The 26869-nt window shown below is 41.6% G+C and overlaps 1 protein-coding gene across 1 annotated transcript in view; it reads right to left on the bottom strand.

Moving 5' to 3' along the window:
• Nucleotides 1-26869, bottom strand: part of ANO6 (anoctamin 6) — a 196927-nt gene that overhangs the window by 127220 nt on the left and 42838 nt on the right. Inside the window, exon 3 of the mRNA XM_037061152.1 lies at nucleotides 17207-17266. Within this exon, the coding sequence (XP_036917047.1) occupies nucleotides 17207-17266 (60 nt within the window). The remainder of the gene's footprint in view (nucleotides 1-17206; nucleotides 17267-26869) is intronic.

Here is a 26869-nt window from a genome sequence, read left to right as displayed (position 1 = left end):
GAAAATACCACAAAGTATATATAGCTCTTTAGTTGAAATTTTTTAAAAACAAATAGACCACCTGAATATAGTCAAATCACCTGAGAGAGGCAAAAGCATTTAGATTTTCTCAAAATATGCATTTAACATGCTAATTATAAAATAATAATACAAATGACACTTAAATCACATTGCCTCTCCCTAGGGAGAGAGCAATAATCCTGAAGCTTGTTCAAGGATTAAATGCCTTAAATTCTTAGTTTTTGTAAGTTCATCTCACCGTGCCTGCTTCTGTCGTCGTCCTTTACATGTACCAAGTTAGATAAGCATCAGACTTTCCTACATAAAATAGTATCTATCCTTTATTTAGCATACAAAGTGATCTAAGCAATACAGTAGGTCTCAGAAATATAAAAGTGACCGCCAAGGCATTTACTTGTGAAGGCTTTAGGTAAATCAACATTGACGTGACCCGCCAGGGAGAACAGAAGTCTGGCCGCACAGGGCTGGGAGCTCAAAGAGAGTCCTGGGACATGCACAAGAGGAAACAGGAGACCAAGAGGCAGCTCTTATAAGAAAATCCAGGCTGGAACTAACATAATAGTCGCAGTAGTGAGGCTGAACAGAATTGGATGGAGCCCGGTGATATTAAGGCCTTAGAATCAACAGAACTTGCAGGCTGACTGGAGGGAAAGGTAAGAGATGCCTAGACTTGGAGTTCTGTCTGACAGGCACAACTAGGTTCACTAAGTAAGAAGGGCCTTTTCAATCTCCAACTCCTCCTTCACCAGTTTCAGTAGGAAATCTTAACCTTCTTTATGTAAAGAAAGTGGGAAACTTGATGCTTTCTGATGGAAACATCCTGAAGTTCCATTGCTGAATCCACCAAACAACATTTGTTTCTTCATTCAACCAACCAGCATTTATTGAGTGCCTGCCACGTGCCAGCCCTGGGCAAGGCTCAGGAGTGCAGCAGTGACTGAGGACCCCGCCCCCTCTCATCCTATCCACACCCTCAGCTTACATGCTCCTCCCAGGCCTTGGTTTCCATTGCCCCTGGCCTTCTCACTGGGGTACATTCAGCACTTTTTCTGTGACTTCAAGCAACTCTTTATTTGCCCTTCATTAGACATTTTCCATGCTCAAAGTTCTTCCAGCCAAAAAAAAAAAAAGAAAAAGAAATGAAAGAAAAAGCCCTTTTCTTTGGGCACTGTAGCAGTAACAAAATGTCAAATGTACTTGCCCTATGACCCCACAATTCCACTTTGGGAACTTGTGGCACAGAAATTCCTGACCTCATATGAAAGAGATGCATAAGTAACTACGCACAAGCATGTTCAGGGCAGCTCGGTGTGAGACAGCAAAAATGTCTAAACAAAACTCAAATGTCCAGAGAAGGTACTGTAGCACAGCGAAGACACCTGCTTAGGTAGTGAGATGTCTGAAACATATGCATCAAAATACAAGGTTTAAGGGACTATCTGGCAATAAACCAATTTTTGTAAAGCAGACGTGTAAAAGGGTGTGTATGTGGTGGCATGTGAACAGAACAATCTTGAAGGATATATGTTAAATGATTAACAGTGGTTATGTATGAGGGAATATGATTATGAAGATCACCTTTGGTCAAAGTTCTTAACCTCTAAAACTTTTACAATGAGTAAAAGTTACTGCTTTGGTCGTCAGAATAAAATAGCAAATACAACAGGCCATCATCAGAAGGAAGAATGACAACCTGCTCAGCCCTGCCCACTGCACAGACCAATCACCACGGCTGGCGCCTCTCCGGCAGGTTCAGCCTCCACCTCCACCACCCCACTCTGGCTCAGGGCATCCAGGACTTGCACACCACCAAACCTAATGTCCGTGTCACATGGTCGCCTTATTCGACATCTCAGCAATCTTTGACACAGCTGACCATGACTTCTTTTGAAGACTCTCTTCTCTTGCTTTCCTTCTCTCAGAGGTTCTTCCAATTCTCTGGTCTCCCCTATGGGTGCCCCCTCCCTGACTAGATCTTTTCTTCTGAAGGTATTCGGGGGCCCCAGCTGGGCCTGCTCCTCTGTAATCCTTCCCATGGCATCTGGTAACACCTTTAGGCTAAGGGTTCCAGGCACATTCATTCATTCTATTTGAGACGTCTCTTCCTGACTCCAGGGTGAAAAAAACATAGGAGGGGTCATTGCTAGAGGGAGGCACAGGGTAAAAGGGTTAACCTTAATTAGAAAAGCAAAGATGAGCGCGAACATCTGTTTATATATGCATTATACACACACACACACACACACACACACACACTTTTTTCTGAAGGAAAAAAAAGAAGTTGGGGCAGTACTCCTGAAGGTTTCCATTTCCTCTCTGGTTTCAGAAGCAAGGTTTTCTATGAATGAGGAGAAAGGGTGTAGTGTAGAGATAGGAGAAAAGCCCAGGGAGTTTGAAATAGCTTCTGTGACTGATAGAAGCATCAGCTGGCTAGAAGTTTCTGCTCCACTATTTTTTTCCTGAGCTCTGCAGGTGCTCTGGACTCAGATTTTTCTTTTTGGCCTCCGGTCCCTAAGACAATAGTTCCCCAGTCAGTATCATAATAATAGTTCCCCAGTCAGTTTTGGAACTTTGACAAACTGGTTCCCCACCCCAACCCATGGAGATTGTTTGAGCAGCTGGGGGCGGGGGCGGCTCTAGTTCAGCTCCATTTGTGAAGCACCACCCTGAGGAAGCTCACTTTGGTCTCTGAGCCACAAGGTCACTGGCCTCACAGATCCCAGTTTCTCCTCGGTCATTATACAAACCACTACTGAGCACACTGGGCTAGTGATCAAACCCGCCAGTCAAAACCACAGTGACATGCGATGTCCACTGTCTTTCCACCCAACCGAGAGACAGCGAAGTGGAGGAAAGAGAAAGTATAGAGGGGCTGTTATCTCCTCACACACAGCTTGGAGGGAAGGACATGCTTCCTGGTGGACTGCTCCCGGGACGGCCATCCCTGCCGGAGGGTGGGAGGGGATAAAAGAGACCTCATTCTCTATTATCTCTCCTGTTCTTCTGGCTCAAAACGGACACTTGAGCTATTGAAAATGTGAATCCAATATGCTTGGGAGCTGAACTATTATTACCAGTTAAAAATAACCCAGAGGGGGAAAAAATTNTACTGAGCACACTGGGCTAGTGATCAAACCCGCCAGTCAAAACCACAGTGACATGCGATGTCCACTGTCTTTCCACCCAACCGAGAGACAGCGAAGTGGAGGAAAGAGAAAGTATAGAGGGGCTGTTATCTCCTCACACACAGCTTGGAGGGAAGGACATGCTTCCTGGTGGACTGCTCCCGGGACAGCCATCCCTGCCGGAGGGTGGGAGGGGATAAAAGAGACCTCATTCTCTATTATGTCTCCTGTTCTTCTGGCTCAAAATGGACACTTGAGCTATTGAAAATGTGAATCCAATATGCTTGGGAGCTGAACTATTATTACCAGTTGAAAATAACCCAGAGGGGGAAAAAATTCAGAAATTTTAACCATTTAACAGGTGTTTTTTTTTCCATGGAATGTGGGTTGCAATTTTAGTTGGGACTTCCAAGATGTGAGTTACAGAGCCTGACAGACAAACACAAGAAGTTTACATTCTGCATTTCCCCAGTCGGCTGCTACAACTCTATTTCCTAGTCTGGAGACAAGTGACACATGAGCATCTTCATTTCTAGGAAGTGAAATAAACCTGTGCATACAAAGAGACTTTAAAATACTCTAATTCCATGGCCGGATACAGGAGGGAAGAATGAGAAGAAGGGAATGCCCACATTGCTTTGTAGCAGGGAACTTCCCACCATACCCCACCCCATTGTAGGTAAGAAAAGAAATGAAGGAGGGGGAATGGAGATTCGCAGCTTACGCAGACATCCATTTCACACAAGTGATCACAGGCTTCATACACAACAACTAAAAGCTCATGTCAAGCCCTGGCTGGGTAGCTCAGTTGGGTTGGAGCACTGTCCAATACACCCAAAAGCTGCAGGTTTGACTCCTGGTCAGGACACGTGCCTGGGCTGTGGGTTCGATCCTTGGTCAGGGCATGTATGGGAGGCAATAGTTTGATGTTTCTCTCTCCGTCCCACCCTGCCCCTCCTCTCTTTCTAGAATCAATAAATATATCCTCAGGTGAGGGTTTTAAAAAAAAACAAACCCTCAGGTCAAGAGAAACTTTCATTTGAAGATGGAGCACTGAACACATGCATTTAGTTGCTCCCCCTCAACTACTACTAGAACATAAACAGATAAAGACAAAGAGAAGAGAAGAGACAGTAACACAATTTTGGAAGACGGAGAGCAAATAGATGAGTGGCGAGTGGCTTAGCAGACTGGAGAAAACTCAATCCAAAACTAGGACCACGCAGAAGCAATTTCATTTAAGTTATAAAACTCCCCAAAGGTTGGCGGACTGGCAGCACCAGGTTCCTCTGGACATGGGGGTGAATGTGGGTTGGAAAACTAGCTGAAAGGCTTTTTAACTTGTGAGACCCCCAGGATCTCTCCCTCACTGATGGGCAAGTGGCTGCCTCCAAAGCCCCAGGCCCCACTTAGGGGGAGACTGGCCACTACTCTCCAAAAAGAGTCAACAAAGGATCCTTGGACTAGAGGATTCCACACTTAGGAGAGATTGCACAAAAGATTGCCGCTGAATACTGAGAACCCCCAGCCTTCTACTTAGCTATCTGACTAGTCATATTTTTACATTTTTCCTGGGGAGTCTGATCAGCTACAAGTTTTTAAAAAGGAACCTAAAAATAATAACATCAGGGTTTTCTAAACAAAGTAGCCAGCTCACCCTAGAATGAAGCCCAGAATTGGCAAACTCATCCACTATTTAAAGAACTTCCCGTCTTCTTTTTAGATAGCTACTCTGAAACAGGAGGAACAGCAAGACTTTCCAATATTAGACAAAGCAGCTAACAGAAAAACAGCAACGCAAATTAGAGGAGAGAAAAAAAATCACAGGAAGAAGAAATTTAAAGAAACAAACATAAAAATTCTAGCAGTTCCAGAAATCTGAGAAAAGTACATCCATGAAATAAGGACAAGATGTTATTGGAGAAAGAAATATTCAGAGAATAAAAAGGAGCTCTTAGAATAAAATGATGGCAGATTAAAAATTCAATGTAAGATACAATTTAGAAAATGTCCCAGAAAGTTAACAAACAGAGATATGAATCGGCAAAGATGAAGAGTTTAGGGGCCAATTCAGCACAGCCAATACAATAGAGTGTCCACAATCAAAGAAAATGGAGGGGATGTAATTGCCAAGGAAAGAAATTTCCCAGAATTGAAGATCTTTCCCAGAGACCAGACGGACCCTGTTTCTACCTAAAAAAGGACAGAGGTGAGGCTACAGGAGGAGTGGGGAGAATGGAGCTTCCGCAGTGAAAAGGCCAATCAAGTTTCTAACATATTAAGTGCACAGGGACCTACACTGAGGTTTATCACTGTGGACTTTCCAGAGAGAAAAATAGTTTCATACAAATGATTTCAAGTCAGAATGGCAGGCACTTATCAAGAACACCTCTAGAAGGCAGAGGCTTCAAAATTCTGAGAACAGATAATAACCATCTTAGAATTACAAACTTCATCAAAGCCATCAATTAAAAGCCAGAGAGCCCTGGCCAGGTGGCCCAACTGGTTGGAGTGGGTTCAATTCCTGGTCAAGACACATATCTGGGTTGTGGGTTTGATCCCCGGTCAGGGCATGTATAGGAGGCGGCTGACTGATGTTTCTCTTTCACATCCATTTGTCTCTCTCTCTCTCTCTCTGTCTCTCATTCTCTCCCCCGCCCTCCCCCACCCTCCCTCTCTTTCTAAAATCAATAAATATATCCTCAGGTGGATTTAAAAAAAATTTTTTAAAGGCCAGAGTAAACAAAAGAACTGTCAGATTTGTAAGCCCTCCCAAATCACCTCTCTTATACCCTTTCTCCATAGGAAACTGAAGAATGTGTTCCACCAAAATGAAGCAGTAAACCAGCAAAGAGTAAACCTTAAATTTCAGAGACTGACAGCTCCAATACGAACAGCCAAGAGAGTCCTCGGGGGCAGGGCAGAAGGCGGAGCCCTAGGTTTTTAGGGGCAGAGAAAGCAACCTAGAAGGAGTGAGGATCAGAAGGCTCCAGGAAAAATTTCCTCAAAAAGGATGAATTTCCTCAAAAAGGATGAATTGGATAGATTCTCTGTGTAGGTGGCTATATTAAGAAATTTGCAACTGGGGTCAAGTTTGAGGCTGAATATTAATAAAGACATGAAAAATTAAAAGAAAATTAATATCTGCTGAGTAGTCTTAAGAGGAAAAGCAATCAAACTATGTTAAGGAGCTTTCTGTGAGAAGTGTTACACAGTGATAATAAACACTGTGTGTTGACCTTGCCAGAGTCCCAGTACAACTACAGCCAAACGATGAGGGTTGGGAAAGTCTGTGTGCCAAGGGGCGGGAGGGTGGATGACAGTGAGCTAAGTACGCATTGTTTCATCAACAGGTAATTCCCAACACTAAAAAGTAGGTAAGTGACAATACAAGTATGTTAATTAAAAATATAGAAGTTATTACTAAAATAATCAGCTAAGGTTGAAAACACTTGCCTCTGGCAAATAAAAAACGGAGAGATGCTATTTTTTGTGACAAATCTTATAGCACTACTTAATTTTCTAATTATGCAAAATTTATTAACTATAAAAACTTCAGTAAAAAAACCCAATTTTTCCCTATTTAATAAAATGGAGACGAGGACTCATGTCAAACACATCACCACGTGACACATAGAAACACACACACATGGCTGCCGTGGCACCTACGATGGCCTTGCACGGCACTGTGTGCAGAAGACAGTGAGCAAAACCAAGAAAGTCCCATGAGGACTCCCTGAGTCCTTGGGGAGCTCATGTTCTGTAATAAAAATGGATTATACATACTTTAAAAATAACTGACTCTGCTTGGTGGATAAGAGGGAAATAAACAGGTTCTTATGACAGAGCATAAGAGAGGGGAGTATTCTGGGCAGTGTGGTCCAAGGAGGCTCCTGAGGGCTGGTGTTTAACATGACACCTGAGAGATGAGACGGAGCTGGCCAGGCAGGACTAGAGAATGTTCTAGGGAGGGGGAAAAGCAAGCCAATGGTTCTGGAGCAGAAAATACCTTACTGTGCTCAAGGATATGACCAAAGGAGGTCAGGGGGCCTGAAAGGGAGTGAAGAGAGGAAAGGGTGGGAACAAAATGTGGCAGAAGAGGAGGCAGATGCCATGTGCCACCGTGTGTTGACGGGAAAGCAGCGTGTGGCATCAGAAAGCAGCACAGCACTCTGCCGTGGCAAGAGCAGTGACAACAGACCTGTCATTGGATACTGTTGAAGTCCAGGCAACAATGCTGGCCTAAGGCAGTCATTGTGGAGACAGAGAAGACAAGCACAAAATGTATTTTGGAGGTAGCACTGAAAGTGCTGGGGAAGGGGCAACAATGAGGAAGAAACTAAAGATGAGTACACCCAGGTTTCTGATGTTGGAAATCGGGAGGATGGTGGTACCAACTGACTGAGAGGGCAAAGATGGAATGTGGAAAGGCAGGTTTGGGTAGATGGGATAGAGACGTGAACCAAAAGATCCTCCTTGGGAACTGTGATGTACAAATATCAGTTCGTACAAATACTTCATAGTAGAAAGAAAAAAGGAGCTCCTACCTTTTGGGACAGCATGGATGGCACTGGAGAGCATTATGCTAAGTGAAATAAGCCAGGCGGTGAAAAACAAATACCATATGATCTCACCTACAAGTGAAATCTAATCAGAAAAACAAGCAAAATATAACCAGAAACATTGAAATAAAGAACAAACTGACAGTATCCAGAGGGGAGAGGAAAGAGGGATAATAGGAAAAAGAAGGGAAAGGGTCATCAAGGAACATGTATAAAGGACACATGGACAAAGCCAAAGTGGGACAGGATTGAAGGTGGGAAGTGGGGGTGGGCAGGGTGGGGGAAAGCTGTGGTGGGAAAATGGAGACAACTGTACTTGAACAACAATATAAATAACTAACTAAATAAAACACTCACGGGGATGTAAAATACAGTATAAGGAATATGGTCAATGACATAATAATTATGGATGGTGTCAGGTTGGTACTAGATTTATCAGGGTGATCACTTCATAGTTATATAAATGTGTAACTGCTATGTTGTACACCTGAAACTAATAAAATATTGTATGTCAACTGTAGTTGAAAAAATTAAATTTTTTTAAAGAGTCCTTCCTTGGGCATGAGACATCCAAAGAGATGTCAAGGAGGCAGCAGATGTGGGGTCTGGAGCTCGGAAGAGGTGAGCGCTGTACGGGCACACTGGGGAGCCATCAGCTCACTGCTGGGGTTTGAAGCCCAAGGAACAGGTGAGAATGCAGGGAGAGAGGAGGGCCCAAGCCACACCCTGAGCACTTCTCAGTATTCTGAATTTCCAAAAGGGAGGGAATGTCAGGAAAGGATCAAAAAATGACTAGCTGGGAAGGGGGAAGCCAAGTTAGGAGGGAATTTCAAACATAACAGAAAACTGTTCTTAAAACTGCTCAGAGACCCAGCATCTATCAGAAGCAGCAGCACATAGATCTTGAAGGGCCCTGAGAAATTTCACAAGGGTGACAGCAAAAGACGCCAAACTGTAACAAAGTAAAGAGTAAAGGAGTAATAAATAGCTAGAGCACACCGAGATAACATTTTAGAAATTTTGCCTTAAAAAGGGACAATGAGCCCTGGCTGGTGTGGCTCAGTGAACTGAGTGCTGGCCTGTGAACCGAAGGGTCACAGGTGTAATTCCCAGTCAGGGCACATGCCTTGGGCTGCAGGCCAGGTCCCCAGTAGGGGGTGCACAAGAAACAACCACACACTGTTGTTTCTTTCCCTCTCCCCCTCTCTCTAAAAATAAATTTTAAAAAAGTTTAAAAATATAAAATCAACTTATTTTTTAAAAGGGACAATGAAATTGGGAAACAGATAGAGAGGTGTGTCAGGGTCCAGGAGGGTGTGTGGTTCTTTGATTTTTAATGTTAGGGTACCAGAGCATTAACTCATGTATTCTTTCAGTTGTTCAACAAATACTTATTGAGCACCAAACCAATGTCCTTATGGAGCTTACAATTTACCAGGGGACAGAGGAAATAAACAAATACACGTATATTAATTTCAAGGGGAGACATATGCTCTGAAGTCAAATAAAGCATGTTAAGGGGATGGAGAATAACAGTAATATTTCAGATGGGTGAGTCCGGGATGCCAGCTCTGACAGGGCAGCATTTGGAGAACTGAGTGAAGTAGAGGTGTAAGAATTCTAGACAGGAAGGGGCTGGGAGGTGGAGAAGAGGAAGAGAACAGTGTTCCAGGCAGAAGGATGGCGTGTCAAGGAACAGTCAGGATACCGGTGTGGCTGGAACACCTTGAGAGACAGGAAGAGAAGTGATGGGGACAGAGAGGTAGCAGGGGCCTTACAGTACATGGCTAAGAGCGTGGGCTTTACACTGTTTGTAGAAAAGCCATTGCAAGTAGTATATAGAAACATAGAGCAGAAGAATCGCTGTGGCTGTTGTGTGAACTCAGACCATGAGGTACACAGGTGGACAAAGGAAGTTGGCTTAGGAAGCCACTGCAGAAACTCCAGGAAGACTCACAGGTGGCCAGGGCTGGGGTTCAGGTACAGGAGTGGGAGATTAGGAGTGCCTGGACTGCAGATAGAAGCTAATGGATCAGATAAGAAGCATGAGAGAAAGGCCAGATCAAGGATGGCTTCAGGTTTTTGGACCCAGCTACTGGTGGAGTCACTGCTGAGATAAGGAACCCTGGAAAAAGTGCAGGTTCAGAAAATAAATCAAGAAATTGGGACTTCCGCCAAGATGGAGGCATAGGTGGAAACACTGTGCCTTCTCCCACAACCAAGTTTGAATACAACAAAAGTTTTAGAGAACTAGGACACACCCAAAGACCAGAAAAACGGAATTATACGGAAGTCTGACAACTACGAACCGTTCAACGGGGATGGTGAGAGAGGCGGAGCCAGCAGAGGAGCAGGGTCGGGCAGGACAGATCCCCCGACCTAGGCGAGCAGGCAGCCGGGAACCAGTCGGGGTGTGGGGCAGACTGACTGCAGTCGCACATTCGAGCACAGTGAGATGGACCACGCAGGCCCCAGAGGGCAAATCCAGTGATGGAGGGCTGACAGTGGTGGCACACTCAAGTGCAGTGGAATGAAACGCGTGGGCCTGGTGATGGTGGTGGCTGCGGTGCCGGTGGGGGTCACGGCAGCAGGCGGCAGAGGGAAGCCAGTGTCCCTCTTTGACCCCGCCGCCACATACAACGTCACAACCCAGCGACTGAGTTGCCCTGCTCTGGTGAAAACCTAGGGCTCTGATCCTGCTACTTAACAGGCACAAACAGCCCAAAAGATGGTGCAAGAACTCAAAGTCCCAGAGCCAATAACTCTAAGTGACCGAGAAATTGCCAGCCTCTCAGAAGCACAATTCAAGACACTATTTATCAGGATGCTCACAGAATTGGTAGATTACAGTCACAAATTAGAGGAACATATGAAGGCTCAACTAATTGAAATGAAGGGAGATGTCCAGGAAACCAATAGCAATGGAAAGGAAACTGGGACTCAAATCAATGGAATGGACCAGAAGGAAGAACGAAACATCCCACCAGAATGGAATGAAGAAATGAGAATTCAAAAAAATGAGGAGAGGCTTAGGAACCTCCAGGACATCTTTAAACGTTCCAACATCCGGATTATAGGGGTACCAGAAGGGGGAAAGAAACAGCCACGAGTGGAAAACTTATTTGAACAAATAATAAAGGAGAACTTCCCCAGTCTGGCAAAGGAAATAGACTTCCAGGAAATCCAGGAAGCTCAGAGAGTGCCAAAGAAGTTGGACCCAAGAAGGAACACACCAAGGCACATCATAATTACATTAGCCAAGACTAAAATGAAGGAGAGAATCCTAGAAGCAGCAAGGGATAAGGGGACAGTCACCTACAAAGGAGTACCCATCAGACTGTCAGCGGATTTCTCAAAAGAGACCTTACAGGCAAGAAGGGGCTGGAAAGAAGTATTCCAAGTCATGAAATCCAAAGACCTACAGCCAAGATTGCTTTATCCAGCAAAACTTTCATTTAGAATGGAAGGACAGATAAAGTGCTTCTCAGATAAGGTCAAGTTCAAGGAGTTCATCATCACCAAGCCCTTATTATATGAAATGCTAAAGGGACTTATCTAAGAAAAAGAAGATGAAAAATATTAACAGTGAAAGGACAGCAAACACACAGTTATTAACAACCACACCTAAAACAAAAGCAAACCAAGAGGACAGCTAGATCAGGAGTGGAACCAAAGAAATGAAGAACACATGGAGGGTTAGCAACAGGGGAGTGGGAGGGGGAGAAGGGGGGAGAAGGCACAGAAAATAGCATAGATGGTAGGTAGAAAATAGATAGGGGGGAGGGCGAGAATAGTGGGGGAAATATAGAATCTAAAGAAATTGAGATATGTGGTTATATAAACTAAGGGGGGGAGAATGGTGGGGGAGGGAGTGTGCGGGTGGAGGGGAATGAAGGGGGGAATAGAACTGTAATGGTATAATCAATAAAATATATTTTTTTTAAAAAAAGAAATTGGCTTTGGACATGTTATGTCTGAGATGTCTATTAAACCACTACGTGGAGAGACAAAACAGGCATCTGAAAAGTAAGGGAGAGATGGGGGCTAAAGATAGGTATGTGGACGTCATCAACTTATATGGTATTTAAGGCCCTGGAAATGAATGAGATCGTCTCAGGAATGAGTGGAGATGGGGAAGTTGTAAGGGAACAAAGCCCTTGGCACTCTAAAGTTTAGAGGCCAGGAATAGGAGGAGAAGGATCCAGCAGGGGAGACTGAGAAAGAACAAGTGAGTTGTAAGCAGAAGCAAGATGGAACAACGTCACAGGTGCCAAGTGAAGAAAGAATTTCAGAAAGGAGGGAGTGGTCAACTGTGCCCCATGCTGCTCAGATAGACAGGAACTGCATGAGAAAGCACCAAGGATCTCTGTGACTCATGATGGAGGAACAATGGTCTGAGATACCATTCCTAACTCTAAGTGTGCTCAGACTACTTAGTAATCTGGAAAAGTAACTCTCAGTTCAGCTACAACACCCGCGTGCTGTTTCCATGAATATGTTACTACCAGCAAAGCCCTCCTGCAGGATTCTCCCAGGAAACGACCCGGGGGGCCCTGTGCCTGCAAAACGGAAACCGCTCCCAACGCATGGGTTCAGGAAACGGGAGGCAGACCAGGGCTCGCAGCCGAAAATCAGATATGGCAGGGCAGGACAGAACTATTTCACAGGTCACTACATTTTTCTAAGTCACAGCTTGTGAAAGAAAAATTAGTGAATTCATTGCTTCTGTCTTAGATAATCCCTGAAAACAGAGAACAGCTGCAGTTTATGAAACTTCTGGCTGTTCACTGTCTCTAACTCCATTTTCTTCCACTAGTCTTTGTTCGTGTTGTAGAAGGTGCTACATTTTTTTTACTTAAAAAAATCATATTTATTGGGGTCTAACTCATATGCAGTGAAAATGTACCTGTGTTGAGTTTGGCATGTTTGACAAATGAACACAATCGTATGAGATCCACCACAATGAAGGTACCGACTCCACCTATTTCTGTCACTCCCCCAAGTCTCCTCTTTCAGTCACTCTCTCCCACCTGACTGCAGTCTTTGGCAAGCGACAACAAGATTTCTGTCCTACGGTTTTACCCTTTCAGAATGTCATATAAATGGAATCAAAGAGTACACAGCTTTTGTATCTGGCTTCTTTTACTTAGCATAACACTTTTGAGATTTATCCACGGTGTTATCTGTATCAGTAATTTGTTCCTTTTTGCTCCTAAATAGTATTCTGTAATATGAAGGTAGCACAGTTTATCCATTCTCCATTCGATGAATGTTTGAGTTCTTTCCAGGTTTTAGCTATTATGAAGAAAATGTCTATAAACTTTTACTAAAAGGGCTTAGATGAACACAGGTTTTCATTTCTCTTCAGTCAATACATGGGATCCCCGGGCCATGTGGCGCCTAGCTTCTGTCCACCAAGAACAGGTAAACATTTACTGAGCACTTACTTTGTGGCACACAATGTTAACTCTTGGTACACTTTATGGCATTCCAGTTCTTAAAATGCCAATCAAGTTATTACTGTTCCCACCTTACCAAAAAGGAACTAATGCACAAAGAGCTCAGGTCTCTTGCCTGAGATCACACAGCTGGTATGGGCAGCAGAGTCAGGACTCTCAAACCCAGCAACTGCATGGCCAAGTGCAATTATCAAGCACTTGGCTTTGCTGTGCCCCCATGTCAAATGCCTGATGTTGGAGAAAGCGCAAGATCTTCCCTGATGCTCTATGTGTTTTGAACAAAAGTAACAAAAGTAGACATTGCTGATTATTCCTTTCCTCCTTTTCAAGTCATGACAATGACTGTATCACTAGGACTCGGAGGACCACTGCAATAACAACATATCATTTTTAAAGTCAGAACTTTATAGGACATTATGTGGAAATGCTTTTAACTGTTGGACAGAAGTTTATAACTGTTAATTGATTGGTGTTAAATAACAACTCTAAGGTAGGCAAGAGTCATCCCTCTTCTAACAGCACGGTAAATGCTCACAGTTAATGACAACCTCTTCTAGAGACCTCTCCACTCTCATGACAGAGGAGGTCAAGTTTGGTGAAAAACACAAGGATTCTGGAACGAGACAGACCTGTATTCAAATTTTAGTTCTCCTCCCTAGGGGACAGGTGCATATACGAGGTCTGTCCAGAAGGTATCTGGCCATATAATGTGAAGAAAGAAAGATGTTTATTGAAGAAGATACCAGATACAAGAAACAGTGTACACAGGACAATGACACCTCAGTCCCCTTCAAAGTAGGCACCTTGGGACCTCACATGGTTCTCCCAATTGCCATCAGCTGCCTGGTCATATTTTCCTGAGTCTCACCGACAGTCTAAAATCTCTTCTTTCAAAAGCAGTTTTAGTTTTGGGATCAGCCAGAAGTCACAGGGTGCCAAATCTGGGCTGTGGAGGGGTTGAGTCACCTGGGTAATTTGATATTGGGCCAAAAACTCTGCCCAAGATGTGATACATGAGTGGCCTCATGTCTTGCCATGAAGAAGCTGCCAACTACCAATTTCCCATACCAGAACAGCTTCTGAATCATGCAAATAGTTTCCATGGAGGAATGTTCAGCTTAATGCAAAATTTGATGCAGATTCATTGCTCTACATACTCGTTTTGAATATGATGGCCATGGAGTACACACTTTGAGTAAGTATGCACTTACTCAAAAGCGTACCACTTCCTCTGGCTAATATGGTGAAGTTGTCACTGTTCACACATGCCTGTTCCAGTCTACTCTCCTTGGCTTCCAGTTACACCAGCATCAAGCAAACTGTTCTTGTTTTATTACCAATGACTGGACATTTTCAGGACAGACCTTGTATACCTCCTCACATGTTAAAATTGCTGTGAATAAAGCCCAATGTGTCAGGTAGTCATACAAATTCCACGGCACAGCATGAATGAAGCCATTGAACACTGTGCCTTAATTAACAAACTCTCTTCCTTTCCATCCTCCTTCTCTTCCAGAATGTACTCCTGAGCCTCTGAGATTAGTATAAGAGAAACAGGTTACTTAACAATAACTTATTGGTTTGTTAGTTTTTCATCCAAGTAGCAGCAAAGGACACGCTGGAAGGTGGTTCTCTAAAATTTCATATTTATTTTAAAAAATCATGAATACTTTGCACTTTATTTTACAGTATAGAGTTATTTTTGTATGCCATATACCTGTAACATATTTTTAAAAGAAATTTATATTCCCTTCACCCACTCCTCCCAACACTCCACCCCCTGCCTCTGGCCACCACCAATCTGTTCCCTGTATCTATAAGCTTGGTTTGTTGCTTAGCTTTCACATTGTAAGAGACATACAATATAAGTCTTCCTCTGACTTATTTCACTTAGCATAATGCCTTCGAGTTCCATCCATGTTGTCATAAATGGCAAGATTTCATTCTTTTTTATGACAGAGTAATATTCCATTATAATATATACACACACACACACACGTGTGTGTGTGTATATTTTTCTTTAGACATTCATCCATTAATAAACACTTAGCTTTTTAAATAATGTAAATAATGCTACAATGACTCACTCACTCATTTTGAATGTGATGGCCCCACAGTACACATGCTCACTCAACAGTGTCTACCACCCCCATGGACAAGTAAAGTCGTCATTGTTCATGCATGCATGTTCCAGTCCACTCTCCTTGGCTTCCGGGTTATATCGATGTCACGCAAACCATTCTCATTATATTGAAAATGGTTCGACTTTTTTTCCAGACAGACCTCAGATATCTTTTGTAGTTAGCATTTTCACTTTCTTTAGTAAATACCCAAAAGTGGAATTGCTGGATCATATGGTAGTTCTATTTTTAACTTTCTGAGGAATCTCCATGCCTTTTCCCACTGTGGCTGCACCAATTCACAACCCCACCACAGTACACACACAGGGTTCCCTTTTCTCCACATCTGTGTCAACTCTTATGTCTGGTTTTTTTGGTAACAGCCATCCTGTTGGGTGTGAGGTGATAGCTCGTTGTGGTTTGGATTTGCATCTCCCTGGTGATTAATGATGTTGAGCATTTTTCCATGTACCTGTTGGCCACCTGCATGTCTTCTTTGAAAGAGTGTCTCTTCAGATTTTTAATTGCATTTTTTGCTATTGAGTTGTATGAGTTCTTCATATATTTCACATATTAGCCCCTAATCAGCTATACGATTTGTGAATATTTTCTCCCATTTGGTAAGTTAGTCTCCTTTGCTGTGCAGAAGTCTTGTAGTGTGATGCAGTCCCACTTGCTCATCTTTGCTTTTGTTGCTTTTGCTTTTCATCTCACATTCAAAAAAGCATTGTCAAGACGTCGATCAAGGAGCTTACCACCTTTTTTCTTCCAGAAATTTTACAATTTCAGGTCTCACGTTCAAAGTTACTTTGATATAAAAATGTTATGCATGGACCTCCAGCTCAACAACTTAGCTTTCCTTGAAATTTTTAAGAATATTTCTTTTAGGGAGATTTCGCCTGGTAAACGGTAGCTTGTACGCTGTCACCCTGACTATTTACTGCACGTGAAGATTCCCAATTACAAGGCATGAACCAACAAAGTCTTACGAAGACTTCATGATGCTTTCACATGATCTGGTCATTGTTCTCTACTGTCTGCAACATCTTACTATCCACCTACTACACTGCCGACTTCGCAGTGCTCACTCCCAAAACTCTGAACTCTGAATTCTCCAAACAAGAAAACAGGTAATTTCTGTTCCTCCTTTGTGGAGCCTCATGGCCACCTGTAAAGCCAAGAGGTACTGGCTGCAAGAGTAAACATAATACTATACTTTCAAATAAAATAAGACCCTGGCAAAGCAAAACTTTAAGTAAACTGGGACGACAGACTAATAGTTTTTTAAATCAACTGAAAAGGATTTAATTCAACTATGGCTGCTCAGAGTTATATGTGCAATATGGTAAAGGAAATAATTTAGTCCTTAACACATATTTTCATGAAATACTACTTTTCCTCAAATTTTTACCCTAAGGTAATGCTGCACACTCCCTCCCTTTTTGTGTGTGACACACACACTCATGGGTTTGGTATTCAAAAGATCCTGGTTGTTGTAAGTAGCTTGAGCAACATGTACAGTTACTAAAATTTTCTTTTCATCATTTTGTCATCAAAACCCCCTGGATAAACTTTTTTTTTCTTTTTGCCCAAAAAGCCCTCTTCTGGAAGGCAGGGGTAGGAAGCCCTAGTGTGTGACATCTTGGCTGTTGACAGGTAAGAACTAATTTTGCTTTCAGAAACTATTTTCAGAAGCACATGGGAATGGCTTGTTTTTTTTTTTAAATTAGCAATCCATATGGACTAATTGATAAATAAAAAGTTAGGGAATTTCAGTATGATAAATAGTATCTGTGACTCAGTGGCATGCCAACAAGTTACAGAAAGGACAAGAAAGATACGGGCTCTGTGCTACCAGAGCTGACCATTGGAGGAGGAAGATAAGTAAGGGTGCTACTCAGTTACAGAGGGCATCTTACCCAAACCGGAGGGGAGAGCGTGAGTTCTCAGTAAAGGCCTCTTGGAGGCAGGAGCATCACCTGAAGGATGAGGAGGCATTAATAAATACGACATGCATGTAATATAAGGAGGCAGTGTTAGGCAGCAGAGAGACTGGTCAGGGGTGTCAGACCTGAGTCCCAGACCTGCCTCTGTGACATTTGACCTTTCTAGCTCTCATTTTCCCTTACCTATGATATGGGATGGTTAGATTTATATTCATTGACCTTAACCCTTGCTGGGCATAAGAATCATCTAGAAGCTTTCTAAAAATACTGGCTCCCTTCCCCAGAAACATGGTTTCAACTGGTAAGGAAATCGGTGTTTATTTGAGAAGCTTTTAAGGCAAAACCAGTCTGCAACCAAGACTGAGAGGTGCTGAAGGTGATGACCTCGAGTCCCAGATATCTGAGGTCTCTGGTTCTCAATTCATAGTGCGCAATAACATCCTCTGCAGAGCTTTTCAAAATCCCAGTGCAGGCTGCATTCTAGACAATCAAACCAGAACCTCTGGGGTTGGGACCCAGGCATTAGTATTTTTTAAAGTTCCCAGGCTGATTCCAAGGTGCAGCCAAGGCTGAGAACCACTGTTCTACGTCTTTTGGGTACTTCAGTTTCCTATTACAGCCACTGAAGGAGGATGAAAAACGGAAGCAAAGGGAAGTGCGTAAGTTCTCCCTCTCTCATTCTTATCTTAATAGTTTTTTTAACCAGTTGAAAAGACTTTAACATATTAATCCAGAGAAGCACAAGGATTTAATTCAACTATGCTAATGAAATGTGGCTGCTTAGAGTTATATATGCAACATGGTAAAGGAATAATTTTATCCATAACATATATTTTTATGAACTGAATGCCAAAGGCCACTGATGCATTTTAAATGAGGTTGTACCTCACAGTAAGGTTGATTTTGGACATTTGCGTAATTCATGGCAGTGAATGACAGATGGAAAATGTCCATTCCAAAGTGCTCTCAGTTTTAAATTTTAAATTCAATGGCACAAGTCTATGAACCGACTCCATGGTGTGTCCTATGCAATGCTTAGTTAGAATCTGATTTGCATGGTTGCCTATAATACGAACATTGTATCCCCTGCCCCCAAGGTTACTTAAATCCACTTATTAGTCAATGGTGAACTAAACAAAGAGTACTTAGAAACACTCCAGACCACCTTTTAAAGCTGTTACTAAATTGCATTTTTCCTGCACCAAAGCCCACACACACAGCACAGCCACACCATCGCGAGACCAAAGCCGCAGAAATATGTGCGTCAGTAAGAGCACGAGCTGCCCCTGGGCTCTCACACTGGATTCTGCAGGGCAGGAAGGCCTGCTGTAGGGGAGGACTGTTCACACTTCTCACACCTGGGTAAGCAAAGCACTGCCCACATGCGGTTAGAAATCCCAGGAGAAAACGAACTCTCCAGGGGGATGGAAGGGAAGAAACACCTCTGATAGACTGCCTCGCTTCCTAAAATGAGCCAGAAATTAAAGCAATTCTTCAGCAAAGAACATCTGCGCCGTGGCACCGCTTGTCGAACAATGCCAGACGATACCCGTGGGCCTGGGGAACCACAGCACTGGGCCTCCGCACGGCACTCCGTCTCAGAGCTGCACCCCGAGCTTGGAGGGTCTGCGAACCGAACGAGCGCCGGGCACCCCGGTCTCAACTGTGATTCTTGACTAGCCATAAGGCTGCTCACGGACCGTGAGAAGCTGGTGCCTCTCCAAACGGTAGACACAGCCAGAAAGGATTCCTGTGCAGCCACAGGCATGGAAACAGCAATTCTTAGAAGAAAACCTGTTTAATTCAACGAAAAACAGTCTATGCCTGTTGATGATTGAAGAGACCTTGCTTCCTGAGGAAGAACTGTATAGAGACAGGCTGAGCTTCCAAGGAAGAGGGGAAGGAGAGGTACTGGCACGTGGTCAGGTTCGGGAAGGTAAGACAGACCGGAACACCTTCCACAGCACCTCTAGTAAGGACCAAGAACTAGAAGGGGGAAAAGCAAAGGCTGTCTTCATCAACACTGGGCGCTCGCTCGTTACTTTTGTTAGGTGGCTTGTCACTGTCTTTTCTCATCATAGGATTTTAAAAGGAGTTCAACTCCATTGCTTTCGATGGGGGTGGGGAAGATGGGAGGCAGATTGAGGAACCCTGGAAACAACCTAAATGCCCATTAACAAGTGTCTAATTAAATTAAAATCTGGTACATATACAACAGAATACTATGTAGCCTTTTGAAAGAAGGCCAATACGGAGCATGTGTGGATACAGAGACGTCTGTATTCTGCCTGACACATTAAGACACGGAAAAAAGGCTCCCCGTGTCTATACAGCAAACATCTACGTAACTGTATCGAAAGAAGTTCCCTTAGTGCAGAAGGAGGGGGCCAGGAGAGTATTTTTTTCCCTTTATACAGTTTGAGTTCTCTTTTTATGTACTTATATCCTCTCCTTTTTAATAATAGGCAGTCAGTGTGTAGAAGGCTATTTTTGGTTTCTCCTTTATACTAGTTTTTCTACATATAATTTAAAACAAGGAGTGTTATTTTAAATAGATGTTACAGGCTGAATTGCGCCACCTCAAAATTCAAAAGTGGAAGCCCTAACTGCCTGTACCTCGGAATGTAGCTATATTTGGAGATAGGGCCTCCAAAGAGGTGATGATATTAAAATAAAACCATCAATGTGGGCCCTAATCCAGTCAGACCGGTGCCCTTATAAGAATGAGAAACACGGACACACAGAAAGATGCCAGGGATGCGCACACAGGAGACACCACGTGAGGTCACAGAAGGAGGGTGGCACGTGCAAGCCAAGGAAAGAGGGCTGGGAAGAAACCAAGCGTGCCAACACCTCGGACTTAACGCCTCAAGAACAGTGAGAGAATAAATTTCTGTTGTTTAAGCCACCCAGTCCGTGAGTGGTTTGTTGTGGTAGTCCCAGCAAATTAATACAACATATAAGTAAGTACACAGATAAGATTCACTTACTAACACAGAGCAAGGCACCCACCCTTCGGTGGGTCAAAATCCCACTGCGTCTGCTATGATGCGGACGACTTCGTTGGGCAAGTGAAGCCAAACAGGAGCTCATGGTGCTTCTGACTACATCAGGGTCACCCAGTAAGTGACTGGAGCCAGGACTAAAACAGGTTTCCTACGTCCTGACTCAGGACTGTTTCTGCTCACACCATTTTTCTTTTATGGCAATTTTAACAAATCACCCAACTCAAAGGACTAGAGAGCAGGATATTTTATTTATTAGTGTCTTTCTAAGGCTTGGCTCATATGCAAAAGGCTTTCTTCCTGTGCTGATAACTAATGGAAAGGAAGGTGTCACAGTAATATTATTAATTTCATTTAAAAAAAAAAGACTTGGCACCAGAGTTTAAAAATTCAGAATAACAAATGATATGTCATATTTGTGTGCCAAACTAATTTTTATACTTTAATACATGTTGGTTTCGGAACACAATACAATATATTAAAAGTATGGTAGTCCCAGGCCAAAATTTCCTTTATAAAATTTTATAGGTTTTTACCAATTAATCAACCTCCCCTTTAAATATTAGAGTTTAGAGATCAAAGACACATTAGAATCCTGACTTTGCCTATGAAATCTGTAACCTAGAATTGGGTTCAGATCCAATCACAGGAAAAGAAGGTCAAAACTTGGAGACAAACACTTGAGAGGCAGCTCTGGCTGTATTCAGCGGAAGGCAGGGTCATTTGTGCCTTGAATGATGTAAGACAGTCCCACCAACGGCAAGGGCTCAATCTGGAATCAGGTACATAAATGTAAAGAAGTGATTTTTTAAAAATACGTAAATGAGAGTAGTTTAATAGAAATTTTGTACCATTCCTTTTCTTTTTGAACTCATTTGTATTTAATATCCCATTCAATTTTTAATTGAAGTTTTTATAATTTATTTTTCCCCATGACAGCTTATGCTCAATATTATTTTGTATTCACTTCAGGTATCCAGCATAGTGGTTAGAAAATTATATACTTTACAAAGTGTTCCCCCTAAAAAGTTTTTGCAGCAAAGGAAACCATCAACAAAATGAAAAGGCAATCTATTGAACGGGAAAACATATTCACCAATGATACTTCTGAGAAGGGGTTAGTATCCACAATTTATAAAGAACTCACATAACTCAACACCCCTCCCAAAAAAACAAAAAGAAAACCCCAATTAAAAATATGGGAAAAGACCTAAACAAAGACTTCTCTAAAGAACATTAAAGATGGCCAATAGACATCTTTTAATGTCTATTACAGAAGACATAGTAACATGTTTAATACGTTAAACAGAGAAATGCAAATTAAAAACACAATCAGGTATTACCTCACACCTGTCATTATGGTTATCATCAATAAATCAACAAACAAGAAGTACTGGCAAGGATGTGGAAAAAAGGGAACCCTTTTGCACTGTTGGTGGAAATGCAAATTGGTACAGCCACTGTGGAAAACAGGATAAAGTTTCCTCAAAAAGTTAAAACCGGAACTGCCTTATAACCTGGTAATTCCAATTTTGTGTATATATCCAAAGAAAACCAAAACACTAATTCAAAAGAATATATGCACCCCTATCCTATGTTCATTGCAGCATTACTTACAATAACCAAACTGTAGAAGCAACCAACCCAAGTGCCCATCAATAGGTGAGTGGATAAAAAAAAGTGTGGTATGTATATATAATGGAATATTACTTGGCTATAACAAAGAACAAAACCTTACTATTTGTTAGAGCATGGATGGACCTAGAGGATATTATGCTAAGTGAAGTAACTCAAGAGACAAATATCATGATTTCAGTTACATATGGAATCTAAAGAATACTACAAACGAACGAACAAACAAAACAGAAACAGACTCATAGATATAGAGATCAGACTGACAGTTGCTGAAGGGGAGAGGGGGTAGGGGACTGGGTGAAAAGATGAAGGGATTGAGTACAGATTGGTAGTTACAAAACAGTCAAGGTCATGTAAAGCACAGCATACGAAATACAGTCAATAATACTGTAATAACAATGTAAAGAGAAGTGATTTATGCCCAGGTCTGTCTTGTCACTAACTATAAAGTGTCAAAGGCAGGAACTGTGTACTTCACATTCTAACCCAGCACCTGACAAAGAGTAGGCATTTGCCAATGCTGGGGCAGGGGAGTAGGCTGGATCACCTTGAGGTAGTTATCTACAGCAAGTTCTGGTAAGGAGGTTGTGAGATGCAGGGTTACAGAAATGGGGCCAATCTGTGAATACTGAAATGTGGGCTTAGCCCTAGGCGATGGAGTCTTTTAAAGTGCTTCTGAAGGAGAATGGTGTAAAGAACGTGGGTGGAACCAGGAGTGATGTAGAGAACGGAACAGAGGTGATAGGGATGACAAGAATCAATCAATCAAGGGACATCGGGAGGTCAATCAGATACTGTTTCATTGAGAAAACTCTCAGCTTCCTAATCTGCAAAATGGGCATCACCCTAACCAATCTTAGTAGGGCTATTATGAATACTAAATGGGACTTTACATATGGCCTAACAGTAAGCACTTAAGAAAATGTAACTATTACTATTATAATAGCCAGGGTGTGCCTCTGGGCTTTCCTCCAGTCCCAATGGCTATCCATGGCTATCCAATGGCAATGGCTATCCATCTGTCTTGGAAGTGCTGTATCTATTCCTTAAATTTCCCCAGAAGTTAATACTTTGATAAAGTAGACCCAAGAGAGGAAGAACTGACGTCTGATATAATCTTTAAAATTAAGACACTCCAAAATCAATTCTTCAGTTGATGTTGTATAAAAATAACCATCCAGGCTAATACTAGTCAGTTTTAAAACACTATATTAATGGACTAAGCTATAAATCCAGGAAAACCATTTTTAAAGTGAAAATGCCAATGCCTTGTTAATTAAGGATAAAATCGTCAACATGAAAGATTTAAGATAAATGAAGAATCGTTACTTCCTCTCATAAATGAAAATACTTGAAAACTCTGTGAAGTATTTCAAGATACTGATTACCAGAAATTTATACAGTATCTAAGCTATGGGATTTTTCAATGGCTTAATAGTCACTTCATATTGGGGCTGACAGCCTCAGAACAAATTTGGTGCTCTGCTTTTTAAGTTCCTTTATCTAGTTATTATCAACGGACCCATGGTCCTATATTTACAGTCATTGTGTACATCTAAAGTTTACCAAAGGTAATAGTACTTTGTCTAACATGAAGCAATGTTAACTTTTTTCCTTTTGTAAATCTGACCTCAGAAAGAGTTATTATTATACATAAAAAAGTTTATGCACATATACATAACTATACACATGTGTACACATGGTAAAGCTGTACCAACTAACTGTTATCTACCAGCCATAATGAAATTAATATATCAGAAATCTAGGATAATATTCCTATTCTCAACATCAATGATCTACTTAAAAAGTTTCCTGGTCCTTCACTGCATTCATTGATCAGTTTCTTGGTGGAATCTTTGGGGTTCTCTATGTACAGTATCATGTCACCTGCAAATAAAAATGGTTTTACTTCTTCCTTTTCAATTTGGATGCCTTTTATTTTTTCTTGTCTGACTGCTGTGGCTAGGCCTTCCAGTACTATGTTGAATAAAAGAGGTGAAAGTGGACGTCCCTGTCTTGTACCCAATCTTAAAGGGGAATGCTTGTAGTTTTTGCCTGTTGGAGTATGATGTTGGAAATGGGTTTGTCATGTAAAGCCTCTATTATGTTTAGGTACATTCCCTGTATTCTTACTTTGCTGAGAGTTTTTATCATAAACGGGTGCTGAATTTTAACAAATGTTTTTCTGTACCTATTAATATAATGTGGTTTTTATCCTTCATTTTGTTTATGTGGCAAATCACATTCATTAATTTGCAAATGTTCTACCAACCTTGCATTCCTAGAATGAATCCCACTTGGTCATGGTGTATGATCTTTTTGATGCATTGCTGTGTTCGGTTTGCTAATATTTTGTTGAAGATTTTAGCATCTATGTTCATCATGGATATTAGCCTGTAATTTTCTTTTTCTGTAGTGCCTTTATCTGGTTTTATAATTAGGATAATGCTGGCCTTGTAAAATGAGCTTGGGAGCTTTCCCTCAGAAATCAGCTGTATTTTTATATGCCATAATGAACTAACAGAAAGGGAAATTAGGAAAACAATCCCATTCACAATTGCTTCAAAAAGAATAAAATGCCTAGGAATAAATCTAACCAATGATGTAAAAGACCTCTACTTGGAAAATTCTAAGACACTGAAGAAAGACATTAAAGAAGATAGAAACAAGTGGAAGCACATACCATGTTCATGGACAGAAAGAATTAACATCATTAAAGTGTCCCTGCTACCCAAAGCAATCTACAAATTCAATGCAATTCCTATTGAGATATCAATGTCACATTTCACAGAACTAGAATATTTCAAAAATTTACATGAAACCACAAATGGCCCAGCATAGCAACAGAGATCCTGAGAAAGAAGAACAAAGAATCATGCTACCTAATATGAAACTATACTAGAAGGCCACAGTAGTCAAAATAGCATGGTACTGGCATAAAACAGGCACGTAGATCAATGGAACAGAACAGAGAGCCCAGAAATAAACCCACATACTTATAGTCAATTGATACTCAACAGAAAACAGGAACATGGGCTAAAGACAGTTTATTTAATAAATGGTGTTGGGAAAATTAGATACATGCAGAAAGATGAAACCAGACCAACTTCTCACACCTCACACAAGAACAAATTTAAAGTGGATTAAAGACTTAAATATTAGACCCCAAACCATAAAAATCCTAGAAGAAAATGTAGGGAGTAAAATCTCAGACACTGCTTATAGTAATATTTTACTGGATATATCTCCTCAGGCAAGGGAAACAGAAGAAAATATAAACAAGTGGGACTATATCAACCTATATCAAACTAAACTTTATATGCAAAAAGTTTTTGCACATCAAAGGAGACCATCAACAAAATAAAAAAACAACCCGCAGAATGGGAGAACATATTTGCCAATACATCCGATAAGGTGTTAATATCCAAAATGTATAAAGAAACTACAAAATTCAACACCAAAAAAACCCAAACAGCCCAATTAAAAAATGGGCAAAGGACCTGAACAGACACTTCTCCAAAGAGGACAGATGGCCAAGACATATGAAAAGATGTTCAATGTCACTAATCATAAGAAAAATAGAAGTTAAAACCAAATGAGATTATCACCTCACACCTGTCAGAATGGCCATCGTTAATAAGTCAACAAACAAGAAGTGCTGGCAAGGATGTGGAGAAAAGGGAACCCTTTTGCACTGTTAGTGGGAATGCACACTGGTACAACCACTATGGAAAGCAGTATGGGATACCTCAAAAAATTAAAAATGGATCTACCTTGTGACCCAGTGATTCAGCTTCTAGGAACATATCTGAAAAAAACCAAAACACTAATTTTAAAGAACATAAACACTCCAATATTCATTGCAGCGTTACAATCACTAACATATGGAAGCAGCCCAAGTGTCCATCAGTAGGTGGGTGGATAAAATGACTGTGGGACATTTACACAATAGAAAACTACTCGGGAATAAAAAAGAAGAAAATTTTACCTTTTGCAACAGTACAGGTGGACCTGAACATTATGCTAAGTGAAATAAGCCAGGCAGAGAGAGACAAATACCATATAATTTCACTTGCGTATGGAATCTACTGAACAAACTGAACTAACAACCAAAATAGAGCCAGACTCTTGCATAGAGAGCAGGAGGACAGCTATTGGTGGGGGGTGGGAAGGTGAAGGTTAGGGAATGAAGGGATTGAGCAAAAAAGGAAAAAAGACTCACGTACGTGGACAATAGTGTGGTGATTGCAGGGGGTACGGCAGTACAAACAGGTTAAACGGTAATGGAAAAATACAATTAACAAATTAAAAATAAATGCTTAAGTAAATAAAATCTGTTTCCTCTCTGGCCCTGGATTGAGTTTCCACATTTAGTGTATCACGGGGAGTGGGGTGGGGTGGCTATTATTTCTTAAAATTAATTTTTAAAACCCCAACAAAATTACCCAAAGGAACTAACACAAAGAGGGCAAAAGGAGAAAAATAAGACAGTACTGATTAATCAAAAAAAAAGCAAAACACACAACTGATTACTTCTGCTAGAGTCAACAGAAACTTTCCAATCACCAATGAGGCCAAGAAAAAGAGAGCAGTCAGCAGTCAAACAAACTAGTCGGCTAAGGACCAAGAAGGAGCAAGGTAAAACAAGGCATGCAAACACACCAGCGTAACACGGTGACTACTGGTATCAGCCAGCACAAGCATGGCATTCAACACTGAAAGTGAACAACATCTTAGAACCCAACAACAGAGAATAAAATTGGGAATTTAAAAGTGAAAGGAAGAAAAGAATTCCTGTACGGAGAGGAACAAAGGCTAAGACAACCTTGGCCAAGTCATGGGGTGACCACCAGATAAATCCAGAGACATGAGTTTTAATCCCTCTTCAATATTTACCCAACTGGTTTTCAGAATATTTATTTTTAAAAAGATTTTATTTATTTATTTTTAGAGAATGGGGAAGGGAGGGGGAGTGGGAGAAAATCATCAATGTGTG

The sequence above is a fragment of the Sturnira hondurensis genome, unplaced genomic scaffold, assembly GCF_014824575.4.
Source record: "Sturnira hondurensis isolate 20B ecotype Veracruz unplaced genomic scaffold, ASM1482457v3 Scaffold0013190, whole genome shotgun sequence".
In the NCBI taxonomy this organism is placed as follows: Eukaryota; Metazoa; Chordata; class Mammalia; order Chiroptera; family Phyllostomidae; genus Sturnira; species Sturnira hondurensis.
This window is presented reverse-complemented; position numbering and strand designations above follow the sequence as displayed.